General features: G+C 42.4%; 1 protein-coding gene across 3 annotated transcripts in view; it reads right to left on the bottom strand.

The window, feature by feature from the left end:
- Positions 1 to 17,885, bottom strand: part of rap1gap2a (RAP1 GTPase activating protein 2a) — a 33,563-nt gene extending 15,678 nt beyond the window's left edge. For 2 of the 3 annotated variants that reach the window (XM_029517130.1, XM_029517134.1), the window contains exons 1-2: positions 17,243 to 17,885; positions 2,313 to 2,397 (exon numbers count right to left, since the gene is read on the bottom strand). In XM_029517130.1, the coding sequence (XP_029372990.1) occupies positions 2,313 to 2,397; positions 17,243 to 17,370 (213 nt within the window). In that variant the 5' untranslated portion in view covers positions 17,371 to 17,885. Of the gene's footprint in view, positions 1 to 587; positions 727 to 2,312; positions 2,398 to 17,242 lie in introns of those variants that run through there. The other variant, XM_029517132.1, reaches the window with a different exon arrangement.
- Between the last annotated feature and the right edge of the window lie 1,518 nt (positions 17,886 to 19,403).

The following is a 19,403-nucleotide window of genomic DNA, read 5'->3' on the forward strand; positions in this document are numbered from 1 at the left end:
CACAGTTACAAAAACACACACAGCCAAACACACGATAGGTCAGCCATGTGTTTGAGTTATGCTGAGTTTGAAGCAATGTCTTTGACGGCTGACTCTTAACATTACAAATAATATGAATCGCTGTGTAATGTATTAATCCACCTTTGCACACACTGCACTACCTGTAATTACTCTGGCATTCCTGGACTGCCAGGGCTTTTCCTTCGCTACATTGCCATCTCTGCCTTTGCTGTGAGCTGAAGCACTCAGCTTAGTGAAACTTCAATAAAAGAAGCAATACGATGGGTACGATTAAAGGTAATCCATTCGAAAGTTTGGTGAAGTAAAAGTACAAAGTAGCATCAAAACATACTTAAAAGTGTTTTATTTGTTTATATTTTTACTATATAATCTCACAAATACAATATTATATAATATAATCAACTGTATCCTGGAATAAAAATACTGCATATCACTCTTGAATGTTGTGCGTGAATCAGGACAAACACTAAACTTAATTTGTCTTTACTGAAATGGCAGTACCGAAATGCTTTACGACTTATTCCACACCCACCGCTGTTTCCATAAACATCACACGCCATTCTTACCTGACCTCTGACCCTGAACACCTGTCGTGACCATTGAAAAGTGATACATTCACCTCACTTTCACTCCCTTTTACTTTCCAGACGTTCCACGTTACACAAAGTTGAGAGCATTTACTAAAGAGCTGCAGATGACAGTGACCTTATGTGTGCCAAGGGAAAAACATTCATGCCAGTCTGGCTGCCTGGGTGGATCCTGTTTACGCCCACTTTATTTGAAAAGCAACGCCAATAACAACAAGGTCGGGTGGCAACGACAGATGTCATATGTTAATGTCTTTGTATTTGTGAGCTGCACGTTGTCTAGTGACTAAAACACACAAAAGTTCGGATGGTATGTGCAGCCAAAACTATTGTGTTACATGCTGTGATGTTTGAGTTGCGATGTTACATAAATGTTACACAATCATATGAGGCTTCCTCTACACATTTTCACACAAATTGCAGCCAATTATGAGCAATCATGCAGATGGATTTGATGTGAAAAGGAAATTATACATTTCATAGGACACCAGAGTGACACTGACAATGACTATCTGACCATTAGACCACGCTGGTGATTGATAATTACCTGAAAATCAGCCACACATTGACAGTAAAATTGATATCTTAAGGATCGTGCTATTTTTCTCTCATATATCATATTTTCCTCTCTTCTCCTGTTCAGATTCTCAGTAATCCAGCTCTTCTTGTGTTTCTTATCACAAGTGAACTCCATCATTCTGCTACTCTCTCCCCTACAGTATCTCCCTCTATGTTGTCCGCAGCAGATTCAGTAATTAAAACAATTTGAATCTTCAGCTGTAGTCTAAGAGCTGATGGATGTCTGGAAAAAAATAATAATCACACCTCACATATCAATAAAAATACAATAATGTGTCACTCCATAAATTAGTGAGACAACACTTGAAAAAAAAAAAAAAAAAAAAAAGGATCCTTGACAGTTATGATGGATTTCCCCTGTTCCAAATCACAGCTTCAGCCTGAGTTTCCTTTGAGGATATCATCAACCTTTTCCCACTGTGGCTGGCCGTGTACATCACAGGATCATTCCTTTCTCATAATACACCCTCTGGCCGGGAAGAAAACCTCCAGTCATAGTAAAATCAGAAATAAAAGTAGCCAAATGTGGAGCAACAAACAAACAAGTGAGCTCAAGAATATGGAAGTGACTTCAGGGCCTTGCACTGATCAAGGTTACTTCTCTAAACTCAAATAAAGCAGCAGCATGAGCAGAAAATTCTGCATCAAATATAACTAAAGCGTCAGGGAGTCCAGCTCCTACATGAGCTTTGCATCTTCGGCTCTTATTTCATGATGCACTTATTCCTGAAATATCTGGATTTTAATCAAGCAGGCGCTGCGAAAAAGATTACATGCATGATGGAGCAGTCACAGCAAAACTGGGGCAAGTGGGATTGGATTTCCACAGTGATGTGGCTGTTTGCAATCTGAAAACAAATCATGGAGAATCTAATTTGGACAGGGACTGATCTCACTTCATTTTTGATCGACTTCATGATAATACTTTTATGAGACACTTTTCGGCGTGTGAACTTTCAGATGTTGTGACGCTGCAGTCCATCAATTTCTCTGGGCCGCTTCGTTTGCTGAAGCAGTTTCTCAGTGAGGAATAATCTGAATTTTTCACTTTGTCAACAGGCGTAAAGGTCAAAAGTAACTCAACGACTTTCCTAAAATATGCGTCTGTATGCGTGCGAGTCCTACCTTCATGCTGGGTGGTGCAGTGCGGGGAGGTGAAGGGGGGCATTCTCCCAGAGGGACGTTGGAGATGTTCAGCAGCTCCTGTTTCCTGAAAAGAACAGGACGAAATAAACACGGCTGATTATCACTGATGTTGAAGAGCGGCAAAAATGTCGCGGTTTTAAGGTCACCCCATGTCCTCGGAGACACGCGCACCAGCTTTTCTTTATGTAAGCATAAAGGATTGTGTCACTTCACCGCTCGCCCTCAGAAAGTCATTACTTTTTACTGGAACATGGCTGAAACAGCTTCTGACCTGATGTGTTGGTTTAATTGGAGGGAACACCTTCTGCCACTCCATACTAAGTGGCCATCCAGCTGTTCTCCCTCCAGATGTTGCTTGACAGGAATACCTCAGTTTAATTCATATTTCCAGCATTGTTTGGTGCATCAGCAAGCTGCTTTTGTTTCAGCAAAAGGAAAACATAACGGTGCATGTAGCCTCTCTAGAATAAAACAGGCAAATTAAATCTGATAAAATAAATAAAAGACGGATTTGAAACAAAACATCAACATCATGGCAAAAGGATCACACACTGTTTTAACCTCATGCATTTTGTTACACATGAGGCAGCTGTGAATCCTGAAAATGATATTGCTTCGCACTGTCAGCCAACTCGATGAAAGAGAAGGGCCACTCACTTAAGTAAACAGCGGCGCAATTTTGTTTCCACTATTTAATGCGGCTTTAATTTAAGACTTTCACAATTCGTCAGAGAGCCTGCTGGAAATGTGCAGTGAAGCGTCAGGGTCTGTGAGCGAAGTCCTTAGGGGTCTCTTCTCCTCTACTCTGCTTTTTCTTTGTGGCACACTCAAAAGCATGAGCGCACATTAATGATCACAGATGTTAAAGGTTGAGCTGTCGCTGGCAGACAGCAGCAGGATTACCCTCAGCTCCAGAAACCTGCCATGTTTTCTGAGAGAAAACCTGCGATATTGCCGCAGGTACAGTCCGCAATAGTATTCATGACTATCACCACTCGTGCAGAATACATGATCAAGATCAAGAAAGTTTACAAAGACATAAAATCAAAAGAGAGCACAGATGCACTAAATCCTCTCCAGCCCTGCTCTGCACTTACCTCTCAGTATAGTTTGCTAAATATGAAATAGTTTATATCTAGTCCGATAACCATGCAGTGTGATTTCCTTCTGTGGTGTACATGTTATATCCAGTTAGATGATAGCGTAAAAGAGAACTCGTAGCTATCAGGTTTTAGAGAATGTCTAACGTGCACACTGCACATCAGACAAAGGCCATCTTTCTTACTCAGGTTGAAAGCTTTAGCAATTCACTGCAGATTTAGGGGGGTGGAAAAGTAAGACGAGAGCTTTAATTGACTGTTTATATGAAATGAATATCCCCCTTTTTGCCTTTCATTTTCTGTGTGAAGTGGTTGTGAGCAGCAAAGACACAGACTTGACAAAAACATTTCTGTTCCTTTCTTCTGTTCAGTCAGCGAAGTTTTGTTTCCGACAGTCGAAGCCTCGCAGTTTTCACCGACAACCAAACAGAGTTGGAAAGTGACACACAAGGCACAGCCAGTTAGCTATTTCAGGGCAAACCCAAATCCTGTTCAACCCCATTCCTCATTCCTCTGTGCAGACGAAAAGCTCGCACTGGCCAGTTCTTTCCACAGGCTCAGTATCCACACAATGCACCACTGTGCCCCCCTCCCTCCCCCGGTGTACGTAATGCTGCAGTATGTCAGCTCAGAGTAGCCAAGGGTGGACAATGTTTGAGGGAGCATCACAAGCCAAGACAGGCTGAGGGGATTTACAAGATTAAAAATACAAAGAAAAACATGATTTTTGTGTGTGTGTTGGATTTTGTTCATTGTTCTCCCTGTTCTGTTCCCGTCAGCCTTCAGGTGAGGGGGGGTGGGGGGGTTTCCTACCACCAACCTGTGAAAAGGAAAGGCGTGTTTAACAGACCGAGCCCTGAATGGGTGCGAGATCAGTCTATACAACCTGAAGATGATCCGAGATGATCAGCATGTGCTATCACATCCCACCAGTGCAACCTCTCTGCGCGCCTGAACACGAGAAATCACCTTCGTGGATGTGAAAGAAGAAAGAAAGAGAAAAAAAAAAAAGAAAGAAAAGAGGAAAGAATGGGTGCGAGGGCGACCCCAATCTTTCAGCCTCACTCACACACTCACACCTGCACACACAGATGCTGTTTGCCGAAGAAAATTGTGTGTGTCCATGAGAGACAAAGGGGGGAGGGGGGAAGTGGGGTCAGGGGCTGCCATCCTTGCAGCCTCGTGATGAAACAACAGCTATGTCACAGAGGCTGACTCCCACTCAGGGACGGACGGACGGTGGGAAGGAGGGAGGTAAGGAGGCGAGGGGAGAGAGTTCATGGTGGGACAAGGAGGAGGAGGAGGAGGGAGGAAGACTTTAGGAGTAGAGTAGTTCATGGAAAAAGTGAGTCAGAGGAAAGAAGTGTGGGAAAGATGCAGTGGAGGCACTACAGAGAAATCCAATTTGCATAAATGGAGTAGTATGTGACATCGCAGGTGAGAATCTGCAGGGATTTTCAATTAACACCAACATTCAGTGCCAGCGCTCAAGGTGGCGTTCCTTTTTATGTGCTAAGGAGGCGGCGGATAGGTGAGCACATGTTCATGCAGGAGATGAGATTTTGCATCTCTCTGCAAAAATAAAGCTTCCCGTGAATGAATGTTACATTCGAGTCACAGAGCTCGGCTTCTTGTCAGCAAAATAAATTTCCCAGAGATCTTTGAAAACCCAAGAAGATTTTTTTATGTTGTTTCTTTCCGGAAGGTATTTTCAAAATCCTCAAAGACTCCATCTGGATGAAAACAAAACAAAAAAAACAAACCCATTGTACCCGCTGCATGACGTAACTACTTTTACCATATCTGCTAGAGCTGTGACTCCAAAAAACAGAGATGTATGACGTGAATGAAAATCAAAAGTTTTTCTTCGCATTGTGAAACTGCACTTAAATATTTTTTTGCCATATGACAGTTGTTTGAATCAAATTAGACTTGTGAATTAGAAAGTCAACTGTTTTTTTTTTTTATTTTTTAGAATCATGCAGCAGATGTAATATTGTTTCATACAGATCCTGGAAAGTCCTTTAGAAAGTAGGTACATTTAGCTTTGTTAAACTATTTTTTGGTAAAGCTTGTCGGGCATTTATCTTTCAGAAGAACAGTTGCGTAGCTTTAAGACTCCAAAGGGTTAATTAAACACGAGGCACATGAGGGTCGACCTGCAGATCTGAAATACCAGCGATTGTAAAATCTGAACATATTCTGGGATTTTGGACAGCAAGCTCTCAAGGAAAGCTCTCTATAATCAATTATTCACTGTTAGTTTTTTTTTTTTCTTTCTTTTTAATAAATATTTCACAATCCTGTTCTGTTGATGCCTCCGCTGTTGGTTTCGAGGATGCAAGCACCTGCCGCGTGAAATGAAATCACAAGGTCAAATCATATCCGGGACCTCTGGCCCTGGGCTGATACAAACGCCGCCTGGCAGAAATTTCTTAGCGAGCCAAAAGGCAGCGAGTGCCATAAAAATCACGTTATTCTAAAATGCGCTGTAAATACTGGTTGCATGGACTCTGTTGGCTTTTTGTGGCCCGGCGCGCTGCCAAGCACAGTGAAGTCACCTCTGAAAAATTCATTCATCCACAACGATAAACATGCTCTTTGAAGGACTTTTTTTTTTTTTTTTTTTTTCTTTGTTGGCTGAATTTCTCAGAGTGTGAACAATCAGAGCGTAGCTCCTGTTACCTGGAGCACAGATTGAGAGTTTGTAAACCTGCAGGGCAGATCAGGCTCCACATCTAGGCAGCACAGGATGCACCTTCAATGTACGACAGCAAATCTGTGATCCCACTTGCATTTGCCTGCTGCTAATTATTATATGGTTGATTCAACCATAATTACATCTACAGAGTGATCATGTTTATCTAATGATGCCTGTAATTTGTGTGTGTGTGTGAGAGAGGAGGAAAAACAGATAACGGCACTGACCGTAACACATATCTGCTGCTACGTGATTACACCCTTGAGATAAGATTAGGAGAACAGGACATCAGGCACAGCCAAGAAAGTGTGAGTGACACAGAAAGAGGAAAAAAAAAAAAAGGTCACATCACCTTCACAGATGACAGGAAGAGGAGACAGGAGGATGAGAGCAGGAAATTGGGGTGATAGAGGCGATGAAAATAAAGAATGCAGGACAGAGACGGAGCACTCGAGGATGAGGTGGACTGCGTGTCTCTTCCAGGGGCCCCACTGTGCACTCCGCTTTCCAATTGGGCTTAATATTTGTTATGAAACTCGATCAGGAGCCCACTCGCCGTGCCAATTACACAACTGATGGCTCCTCTAATGGAATTACTACAACAGTAATCGGAGAAACGGCGAAAGAGGAAGAGGAAGGGCTGTGCAGAGACGGAGCGTGCGGAGGGTCAGGGAACATAAGACGAGCAGGACGCTTACACAGACGTCTATATTAAAGCGGACTGAGAATAGAAAACGCAGTCACACCGGAGAGTCATCTGGAGGACGCGACAGCCAGGCAGGGCTGACGCCTGTTTGATGCCTGTTGCTTAATATGACACAGGTTCATTATCTGAGCACATGAGGAGGATTTAATGGCCAGTGCCGGCTGCTGGTCCCTGCTGCCGGAGCGAGGCCCCTGAGACTGAAACAGTGTCGTTGGCCTTTTTTTATTCCCCCACCTTGCATTTCTTTACAGACATTTTGTGGTCATTTCCTGGCTTTTCATGGTCGTTGTGCATCTTTGCAGTCCCTTTTGTCCCTTTACTGCCATACTATGTCTCTTGGTGGTTATTTTGTGTTTCTTTGACTTTGCTTTCTATCTTTCAATGCAAATGCGATGGGTTTGCATTTCTCCATAGTATCTTTGTGCGTTTCCATTATATTTTTAGTTATTTTCTTTTTTTTGTGTGTGTTTAATTTTGGTCATTTTGTATCTCTGTCAGGTTTATTGGGGTCTCTCTGTGTCTGCTGTTCATTTCTTTGTCATAATTTTTTTGGGCCACACTACGCCCATGTGTGTTTGTGTTGCATTTCTTTGTCATCTACTTCCATCCTTCAGCTTGTTTGGCGTTTAACTGTGTTCATTTTACATCTCTGGCAGGTTGTTTGGTGTCTCTTTGGTTTCATCGACTTTCCAACAACAAATGTTAACAGTCACTTCAAACAGAAGCTCTGGCTCAGCTGCCTCCTGCACCCCTCAAGGTCTCTGGCCTTTTCAGTATTTCATCCACGCTCACAGCAGATCGGAACAAAAGACAAACACTGTTAATAGCTCAGAGGATGCAAGGCTTAAATACCACATGAGGAATTAATTGATAATTAACACCAATTTAAAATCTTCCTCACCAAGACTGAGGACAATCTGTTGTCCGACATGCAAAGGTACACTACAACGTCCACCACGACGGGGTTGGACTCGGAAGTGTGGGCCAGCTGACTAACCGGACAGTAAAGGCATCCCAGATATGAGAAGATAAGTGCCGAGGTCAGGAGAGCAAGTGCACTCCAAGTCACCGGCTGCTTGCTGTGGGAACCGCTGCCTCCTGCTGCGATATGAATGGATATAAAGATGACAGGCACACAAGCCGAAACACGCATTATCAATAAGAGGAAGAGACACTGACAGAGAGATGGTGAGGTTGGTGAGAAGGAGGAATGGAGCTGCATGTCTCTGGTGACAAGACACGCAGTTGCTTTCACAAATGAAGATATAAATATGTCCTAAAAAAAAAGAAAATCCCATTCAACTATTGAGTCAAATTAATGGATTGATTTTGTGGTTTGTTGTTCCAATGGCATGCTTTAGATCCCGTTTTAGCAAAATATGAAGATACAAAAATATAAGCACAATGATGCACCCCAACACACAAACACACAAACTAGGAGACCACAAAGTGTTTTGTTTACACGCTGGCATGCTGCTTCCTTCTAGTTTACAGCTCAAGCTGCCAGCACACCTCGAAGACTCACAGAGTGGGTGTATTTGTGATTTCTATATAACTGCGGTTCACACGTCAAGTTACAGAAATATCGAGAAACACTTCTTGCCTCCTCTTTGAGAACATGCAGCCTGCTTCCATTCATGCCACCTACATGACTAGTCTGCCTGAGCACGTGTTTAGCCAAGTTTTTTTTTTTTTTGTAGATAAAAGGACGAGCCCATTCTCTCCAAGCCGTCATCTTTCTTATTCCTCTCTGCTAGTATTTTCTCTTCCCTCCCGTCTTCTCAGTCGACTTGGCTCCGCTCTCTCTATTACGTCTGTAATTAATTAAAGTGTTCAGCTAAACCGACAGGAGTGATGGCCTGATCCTCTACAGGAACAAACCCAAAGGAAGCTATGGTTGTGTCTCGCTTTGTTCCAGCCAGAGAAACCAGGATAATTATACTGCAGTAAATCTTTAACCCTGGATGACACCTTGATGCACCACTGTACCGTTTAACTGTGCTGTGATCATAAACTGGCTAAACTACCGGTATTGCTCCCAGACATGCATCCTCACACAGTGTACCTTTGACACTGGCTTAATAAAACATACACCAAAAGAAAACAGCAGACGCTCATAAAAGGTTACGGTATGGGTTGACAGATTTTGTCTTCGAAATGTCAGTGTTGTTTCCTGATTCGCTGCTCACGTGGAGCTGAAAGACCTCAAATGGACATTTACATGTATTTACTGATAAAGGCCAAATGCCATCATGTTTTCCCTCTTCGTCTGCTGCTTTATGCAGTATAATCACATGTTCTTTGCGTAGTGTGAGAGTCAATTCAGTGCCAGGGGAGTATAATGAATTAGTTGATGAATAGACTTGGAGCCTTTTGATCAAATAAACACCTGAACAACTGTTCAATCTGAATAACACAGCGTAGTGTTAATAGCTAATTGAACGAAATGTCATTCTGCTCAGATTCAAGAGATAAAAATGGTGCCACAGAAATTTTCTTTTTAATTACTTTCCTTTCAAAGAAGCAGGAAGACGTACCATAAGAGAGTCTAAAGTCTGGAACATTTTCAAACTTGAGTGTCTTCTACTGAACTGATAGTCGTCTAGATTAAAGAATAAGTGAGGAGGTCTGCATCAGGTATGGATTCAAAACTTTTGGCTTAAGGAGAGGTTTCTCTCCTTTGGCACAGTGCTGCATTGCAGTGAAAAACATAGCTGCCTGACATCACTGCTCTGTCATATCACTGGAAATGCCATAAATTCCAGTTAATCCTCCTCATTTTCTGGGAGCCACTGCTTCTCTTTATCATTTCCATGTCTCGCACAAGTCTCACCGACTTAAAAAAAAAAAAGAAAAAGAAAGAGTTACACATCTGTCAGACTACATTGAACACTTTTCTTCTCAACCAGCTTCACCACTCCTGACTTCCTGTAACCCCAGCAGAGGAAAAATGTCCCAAAGAATAAGAACAGAGGTATGAAGACGCAGAGACTCACAATGAATGGAAGTCAAGCAGGCTGCTGAAAGCGAGTAGGCCACAGAGCGAGAGAGAGAGAGAGAGAGAGAGAGAGAGAGAGAGAGAGAGAGAGAGAGAATAAATGAATTGCTGCAGACTAAAAATAGCACTCTCTGTCCCTGATGCAGAGCCGGGTAAATAGAACTGTCTTGGGCGGGTCTCTGGACACTTATTAGAGACAATACTATCTCATCCATTACACCACAAGACGTGGCTGACAGTAATGCACATAAACACACATGCACAAAGAAACATGTGACTTTGAGTGCAATGAAAAGCATGCATCTTTGTGTGTGTGTGTGTGTGTGTGTGTGTGTGTGTGTGTGAGGTGCTACAGCGGTCTCCTGAAGCTGGCGATCACAAAAAGGAGTTAAACGCAAAAGAAGGCGTTTAAGAGATGGAGTAATGGAGAGTGGAGAAGTGGGGGGGGGGGGTGAGGGGGTTGGAATGGAAACACAAGTGAGTCAGTGAATAAAAAATGGTTGTGTGAAACAGCATGTGAAACCTTTGACAGCGAGAAAAAGGGTGTAAGGTGTCCAAGAAAAACAATATGAAAGGCTGCACTTTACAGTGGCAACTGTAGTTAAGCTGTCCAACGAAGCTTTCTCTCTATTCAAGTGCAAATGTTTGGAAAAAACAAACTGTCATCTGGTCTCCATTTTTCTTCTTCCTGCAGATTATTAACAAGTTAAAATAAGAAAAAGTTGTCTCTCACCGACATGTCTAAACAATCTGTGGTTGCGAGGGCGTAACTTTGATTTGAACATTGGGGGTGTTGAGATTTGAACTTGCAAAGTAGGTCTGAGGACACTGAGGCCCCTGTCAGATACGCTCCCCCCTCATTCTGTTTTCAGTTCATGTTTTTGTTTTATTTTTTTATTTTTTTAAGTCTGGAAGCTTTGAATATGTGATCAACTGTAATCAATACTGATACTATTACTATTTATGGATCCAGTTCTTTACAGTCGTATTTTCAATTCTTTTTGAGGAATAAAAAAAAAAACTAGATCAAATTAGGAACATAAACTTTATACCATAAAATTTTGATTTTTTTCATAAAACTTTAAACTTTTTATTTTTTGAAAATTTTTCTAAACTAAAAAGTTAAAATAGAATCAATTAAAGAGAACGAAACAGCAGTGTTTTAACAGTCGTTGGTGTTGTCGCCCGAACGCACACAGTTGTAACCATAAAAATTCAAAACACCATATTACACAACTTTTGCAGGTGTTGTATCCGGAGGTGCAGTGACCCGTTATTACCTGACCTACCTTCAATCATCATTATAAATGAGGGTGCTTAATGTTTATATCCGACATGTAACTGTTAACTAAATCTGACTCTGTGTTGCCCCCCCCCGCCCCCAATTTTCACTGTCTGCTGTAACCATGGCAACAAGGTCCTCTGATAACCGGGTGGCGAATCTTGCTAACTGGCTGGTTAGCATTGCAGCTAACACACAGCGAAGCAGGAAGTCGTTCAGTTGACTGATTATTTGACTGGTGAGTGGTAATAACATACCTCCTGTTCGGAAGACGCATTTATTCTTTTGTGGACAGTAACAACGTGAATTTAAGTACTTAAGCACAGTTTTTGAGTGTCTGTACTTTACTTGAGTATTATTTTGGGCGGATACTTTTACTTTCACTTCACCACATTTGAAGGACAAATATTGTACTTTTTACTTCACTACATTTCTATTGATGCTCTCGTTACTTGCTGCTTTTGTACTAGTCTAACATTACTGCTCATTGTTTTTAAATTGTAATTGTTTTTGTAACACACACACCTCTGTACATGTTCCAGTTAAGAATATGGCCACGATGTATAATCCTCATCCTACCTGGTTTATTTCTGCATAACGATCGGCTCGTTCTACATCATACATCGTGGCCGTATTATTACCTGGATCAGACATTAGCTTGTATATATATTTTACATTTAATGAAGAATTATATTAAATTCTGTCCCTTTTTCCTCCATGAACAAGTCATCTCAGTGGGTGATTCGTTCTGTTTTTTCCTGATCCATTCTCTCTGGTCTGATCCGGTTTGGTCTGGTCTGGTCCGGTCTAGGTCCTGGGGGGGGTGCCGTACATTGTGTACTCCGTCCACCTCTGGTTGGCTGGGCTTTCTTTTTTACTCCTGCTCTTTTCATCACACCGTGTCACCGTCCGGCTCGCTGATGTTTATGTGAAGGCAGAGACGCACAGGTCTGAGAGGGGCAAAACCAAATCAGGGGAGCGTCTCTATTCCTTCTTCCTGCTAAACTGAGAGAATCTACCACACTGTCGTGTTTATAATACTTAACATTCATTGTCGATTGCTAAAATATGATATTGGAGGGGTTGTTGTGGGTGGTTTGGATTATTGGGTGGGTTATAACCCACACCCCCCCCCCCCACTCCCCCTCATAAATTACGCCTATGAGTGGTTGTCGTATCATAGCATAAGAACCATTTACTAAACACAGCAGGAGATGTTTTGTCAGTTCAACAAAAAAAACCCAAAAAAGAACACATGGCACGATTGTTGCACAAAGTGTGCGATGCTCTTCAAAGGGAGGACGGCTCATATTTTCTAACCATTTACACCTCCGTCCTTGAACCCTGTGACAGAAGCTCACAAACATTTTTCCATCAAGGACCCTTCAAAAGATGAGTAATCAACCACTCAGTGCTCTTTGATTCGATTTTCTGATGTGGGACCACAGCTGTGGTGATCCCTGCAAAACTGTCAGATCCAATCTCTGTTGTCAAAAGGGAAACATGGGTAATTGGGTTTAAAACAACAAAACAGAACAACTAAAAATAGCCATGGCAGAAAATAAACTGACGTATATCAGATTTTAGGCGTCATGATGTACAAATATATATGCGGAAACCGAGGGACACTAATTTGCATACCGTTTTCCGTGTTCACAATACAGAAACTGATGCAAAGACAACTTTCAGGATTGTTCTCCTCGCAGGCCCCTCTGTGCCAACAATCTAACGGTAGGACAATCTCTGGACTGATTTGCTGTAAATACCCCTGAGCTGGATCTGACTCACTCCTACGGCTGCCTCTCGTCACATTAACAAGGCTGGCTCTGGCTCTAAAAAGATTTCCATGTCAGACAACAGTGGACTGTTTCTGGAAACCGTCTGTAAAGCACACATCTCAGGAGGCTTTCAGATTTTAGATCTCAGGTGAAAAATTGCTGTGTCACTTTTTGAGAATCTCAATTGTTGGAAAACGGTTTATCAGCAAAGCAGCGCCCAAATATTTCCTCCACTTCGCCTCCCTTAATAAGTGCAGCGGCAGATGACTTTCTAAAATCAATACTCATGTCCTTAGTCTATGCTACATTTAACAGGACGAAGGACTTGTCACACCATGAAACAAAGTCCTCCTCCACAGGCCGATGAACTTTATCCACCAAGTCCATGCAGGCTGACTAATAACCGAATCATCAGCGAATGTAGTCTTCTGTCTGCGCTCGTCATTAATCTGACAGTTGTTCTTATAAATAATATATAGAAGGTCAAGAAGTCCTTGTGGGGCTCTGAAAAGGGGTGTAATTTAAAGGGACACTGTCTTCAGTCACTGTGGCCCGTTTGCTCAAAGGAATTGTTCACATTAGGAGTTCAGTGATACGCACCGATAGCCTACAGGTAGCTGTGAAGCTCCTGACCGATGACTTTCTGCTAAATCTTTCACCCTGTTATCATTCAAATTGAGATTTATTTTTGAGGTGTTTATCGGTATGAGTGCATGGCCGGGCTAGGCTTCACATTCTACCTTAACCTAAGCCCTCACAAGGTTTCTTCTTCACAATCTCTGAATTTCCTGAGACAATCGTGCATTTCAAATCCAACCTGTTTTGCGAAAGTTGAGATTCTCTTCATCTGCTTTGCTGGGGGAGGTGTGCATAGTCACAAACACATATGAGAGATTTAGAGGTTTAAATCCTTTAAGTCCTTTCTTGAGGTTTGAATTCAAAGGTGGTCCGTCCTGTAAAATGGTTGAGCTTTTCATCGCAGAAAAGAAAACCAGAATGACCCTGGTAACTAAATAATGCTGACATAAAGAAGCGGAATAGGAGCGTGTGATGAATAAGCCTGACTTCAAATAAATAACCTGAAACCATCCAAAAGGTGATTCAAAGACTTTAACCGCAGGTGAAAAATGCAGTCATTATTTTATTTCACAATCTAAGCCCTCACATTGTCTAAGTGTGTGGCATCCAGTCCAAACAAACTACAATATAACACAAGTTCCTATAGACTTTTTTTTTTTTCTTTAACAATGCAACTCCTAACAACCTTTTCCTCTTTTAGCAGTCCGTCAATGGCATTGATTTGGGCTTTTATTCTGAAGTGTCTGCTCGACATTTTCATCTATAGCGCTCGCTGTTTCATTTACAGACAAGGTCAAACTTTCAGCTATAAAGCTGGACATTTCCTCTTCTTGTCAGGGAATAATAAGAGTTTTTGTGAGCATCAAACCTCTATTTTTTCTTTTTCTGTGCCATTACTGTCAGGCTGCCATAATCGACTGGATCCATTGTACCATCAAGCAGTTAGTCAGACATAATAACAATTAAATGACACAGTTTTCAAATCAGATGTATGTTTTGTATAAAAATTATGGTATATAATTACGGCATGGTATATATCATGGTATATGTTGTCAACTGTATTATTAAAAGCATTGCATCTTTAAAAACACCATAACTTGATTATAGATTAGTTTGAAATAACATTTTTGCATCGCAAATGAGTTGGCCTACTGTTCATCCTCCCTTATGCGCACACAAACACACAACAAATGCAGCACATCACCACCGACTGACACTTGTTGCATAAGAAATGGCTTTTACATCACAAGCTAAACACAAGTCATGGACACACATGTGCACACACAGAAGCGCAGCATGAATGTACCTAATGATTAACTTAATGGAAGCAGATGGATGTAATGCCTCTATCAGAGCACAGATAGTGAGTGAGAGGATGAATACACAGCAGATACAGGCGAGGCCAAAGATAGACTGCATATACATTCACATATTGTCTTTGCTTATCCTGCACTGTATGAACGTATATATATAAAAAAAAATCCTCTGCAGGAGAGTCAAGTCCAATTAATTGATCGGTTTGAAATCTACACAGTGCTGTCATTTATTATTATTTTTTTTTTTAATAAAAACTTCAGGGTACAAGTGAATTTTTTGCTTTCTCTTCTAGTCATAGTGCAGGCCAGTTTTAATTTTATTTCCTTTCTACAATAACTGGTGTGGACAATAGGGGAGAGAAACAGTAGTGGTAAAAGTCTGAAAGCAGTCGATCAAGAATGTAACGATTGCTTGGGTAAAAAAAAAATACCCTAAATTGTCAACAATTGCAATGCCGTTCCTTGTCATTTGACAAAAACAAAATATCCCGGCGAGCATGTGACAAACATGCATTATTTGAGAAGTAAAAGTGTGCACTATTTGCATGTTTGTTGTGTGTCTCCGTGACAGTGCCATATTATTGAATTAATCCAGGAAGTGCTGGATTAATCCACCAGAGGGCCCGGGGGACAAAACTGAACTGCTGGGACCTCAGCGACCTTCTAGTGTGTTATGCACACTTGCTGTCAAGTGAACATGCTGCCCGGGGAAATTAACCAGTTCCTGGACACACGGCAACCACCTGGCCAAATCTGTTTAACAGTTCGGGTGGCATCTGCTTTAATGGAGCAGGAGTTAGGTCCTATTGTGTGAATTCATGCCTGATGTGCCTGAAGAGAAGAGAGAGGTTCGCTGTATTAAAGCTAAAATAAGATATCATTACAACCAAAGCATCAATTATTCATATTCAATAATCAAAAATTTCCAATAATCACTCCAAATTAGCAGAGGGAGGCATGTGGACAGATGTTTACGGTTTGCAGCTCCTCCCCGTCCTCTCTGGATTGTTGGCATTGGTGAGAAAACATCGTCAGTCACTGAGATCATCATCTATGTACACAACGCTGACGGTGTATAGATAGAAATTACATAACAATGAATCAAATTGCCATAAATCAGTGAGCCTGCAGATTTTAGGCGCTTCGTGTTGTTGGGAGGCGGGTGGGGGTTATTTTATGCATCTTAAAACTTAATTAGAAACACACACGGCTCGGAAAAACTTATCAGCATTTGCAAAGTGAATTACGGTCTATTTTAATACCAACTATTTTGGTCCAGGCTCTTAGAAGAGAGAAGCAAAGTGCATTCAGTGCTCTCTCTCTCTTTCACACGCACACACACACACACACACACACACACACACCTGACCAAGGCCACACTGTAAACTCTGCAGCTCCTCTCTCTTCTTCCAGCTGTACATGTCTGCTAATGTTAGCTCAGCCAAAACAGGTCTGTCCTGGAGGGAGGATCAGTGACCCAGCTGACTTCGTACGCTTTTTGTTACCTGGTGGGATACTCTGGTGAGAAATGGGGGTGGGGTGGGGGGGGGGGAGGCATGCAGAGAAACTCCCCTTACAGGTACATCAGGTACTTTCACATGTTACACTCACAGATCAACAGATCTACCTGAAAACAGAAACACCAGTTTGGTTTCATGTTTTACAGCCTGCAGAGTCCGTAATAAATGAAAGGACGGCTTCAGCGTGCTTTTTATGGTCGCTGTTTATTGCAGGTTAGTGGGCAGTAACGGATGGTGTGGGTTCTTTTTTTGTTTGTGCTAGAGTTTGCAGTTCACCTTGTGAACTCTGACACAGTTCACCAGCCTACAGATGAGAGCTCATGCTGCCTGATTCTGAAGGCATGAAAAATCAACAAGTGTCCAGTGATGTTATGTGTATTGCACAGCATGTTAAGCTCACAAAGATATGAACAGATGAGCGGACAGCCTTCACTCTGTACCTGCTCCTCTCTATTCTCCACATATCTCACTTTTAAGGTTTCACGTTCTCCCTTTCCTTTTTTTTTTTGTGTCATTCTCTCTCCACTGTGCCGCTTCGTGCTTCTGTCATTTGTTCTCAACGGTTCTTGTTTGGTCTTCAAAAGCTCTCAGAGAACACCTCTATTCACCGCCAATCCTCAAAACCTTTCTGTTTTTTTTGGTCTGTCATTTCAACTGACCCAGTTACGCACACAAGTGCGGTCAACAAGACACACACACACACACACACACAGCGTAATAAAAAGGGCCTATAATAAAACTGCAGTTGCAGCCTCACTGAACTGCAGAGCTTTTAAAGTGCCCCCAGCGTCTGGAATTACAAAGACATTAGATGCTAATAAAGTTTTTCTCACAATCCTGGGTCACCACTGCACTGCAGACTTTCTGTTTGTCCCTCAGCCCTCCATCATCTACCCAGCTGACGACACGATGGGACAAACTTCACCCACCTCTCGCTCTCCTCTTTCTCCCTCTCCTTCTCCTTGGCTTTGCGAGACTTGTGCAGGAGTCCAATCAGGATCACGGCAGCCCGAATGCCGGCCTTTTTGTTGTGGAACCGTCCTCCGGTCTGAGACATGCCGGACGTTTCTGCTGGCGCCAGGAGGGGTTCGGGCGACAGAGGGTCCAAGGTCAGGCTGGCTCCAGGGTTCCTGGGTTGCAGGACCTGCTTGGATGTGGCTTTGCGGGGCTCCAGTGTAAGCTGTGGGTGCCACAATCCAGGATCTGTATGCCGTCAGTTTTGGAGACAGCTGGGCAAGTTTCTGCCAGAACCTGCTGGCCCCGGAGTGGTTGTTCAGAACCTTCAATCGGCAAAAAGTTCGAGTTTTTCCAGGCTGTCAGATCCGCTCAAAGCGTTTTCCCTCTGGCTTGTAGGATCAGTACGCGTTCGTTGTATTCCCAAAGGTCCAGAGTGACACTGTTGGACTGGAGCTCAAGGTGAACTTCTATCTGCATCCCCTGCAGTAATTCTGCATACTGTGGCTCCAGAACACGCCATGGTCGCTGACGAGAGGATGAAGAACTGCGCTACAGACCGCCTTGCAGACACACACTTACTGTGGCACTGCATCTCTTTCTACCTACCTCTACAGCTCCACCTCTCCCTCCTCCTCTTGCACGCTCTGCTTCGTCTGCCTCTGTGTCTGCTGCTGCCCCGCTCCCTCCTTCCTGTCTGCCGGCGCCACGCCCTCCTTTGTCCTGATAGGCTGGAGCTCGTGCACGGCGCCGCCTCCTCCTCCTCCTCCTCCTCCTCTTCTTCTTCTACTGTGTGACTCCCTCTGTCTTTCCCTGCCCTTGTTTCTACCTTGTTAATAATTTTTCATTAATCTCACTGACCTTCTTCCATCTCTGTATGATTTTGTGATTTCATTTCTAGGCACATGCATGCACACCCACATCTACCGCCTCCTGCCTGCCACGCACCCTCCCTGTGAAATCTCAATTCAAACAGGCTTATCAGGCTGCTGCCTGCTGTGCTGTTGCCAAGGACATCAGAATTTAAATGTAATCTCCAAAGATTAAATGCAATAATTATAATTGTAACAAATTTTACATGCTCTGTTTTGCGCACAGACACACTTGGAAATGTAATTCCGTTTTCATTACGTGTTTCCATTTCTTTGGCTCCTATTATCCTGCTCCAACATCTTCCCGAATAATCGTTTTGACATATAAAACTGTATGAAGAGCTTCTTCGTCTGATAAGAAAAAAAAAAAAAAAAAAACCCAAACAACAACACTTTACAATGCTGATGTTTGTCTCCAGCTCCAGACAGAGCCGGTTTCCCCTCCACTGTCTTACAGTTCAGTAAACAGAGCTAAAGCAGCCATCTTCCCAGAATATATTGATCTAAAGTGCTCCGTTTCCATCTTTGGCCACCTGTTCTTCTTCCTCTCTGTTCGTTGAGGAGCTAACCAGCTGACTGACTGACAGAGGGAGTGACTGGATGAAGCGAATGAATGAGTGAATGAATGTGAACGGCTGACCATCTGCATTCATTCTGGTAGCATATAAATGTTATTTATTTACATTCTGTCGACTCCTCGCCCATTTTCATTCTTGGGATTAATTTTTCACTTGTATGATTGTTTATTGCTATTTTCTCTTTGCTTATGATTACTGATATGTTTGTCTTTGTATTCAAAAACCTAAAACCTTTTTAGATTTGTATGTATTAAACTAAACTGTATTAATCTTCTGATCTAGAGGTCAGCAAGAAAGTACATTTTGAAATAAATGTTTCCTGTAGAGCACATGTGGATGCACTGATGACTGTAACCCCACTGAAAGCAATGATTTGCTACCTTTCACTTATTTCATTAAAAAAATATTACCGCCATCATCATCAGCTTTTATGTATTGATTTTTTCTTCGATCCGAATGAGTTCATGTCTGATTGGTTTCCTTTTTTACATCACCCTGACAACATAAACCTCCAGTTTGATGTAAAAATAGCTCGAACATAAAACTTTGTAGACAAAGAAGGACACAGACATAAACCTACACACAACTTAAAAGCCTGATGCAGCAGAAAGAAACGCAGTAAATCACACAACATATCTGGTGCAGTTCGACCGGGTCAGAGTGATGGCAATAATACGGGAGTGAGT

This window comes from Echeneis naucrates, chromosome 13 (assembly GCF_900963305.1).
Source record: "Echeneis naucrates chromosome 13, fEcheNa1.1, whole genome shotgun sequence".
NCBI lineage: Eukaryota > Metazoa > Chordata > Actinopteri > Carangiformes > Echeneidae > Echeneis > Echeneis naucrates.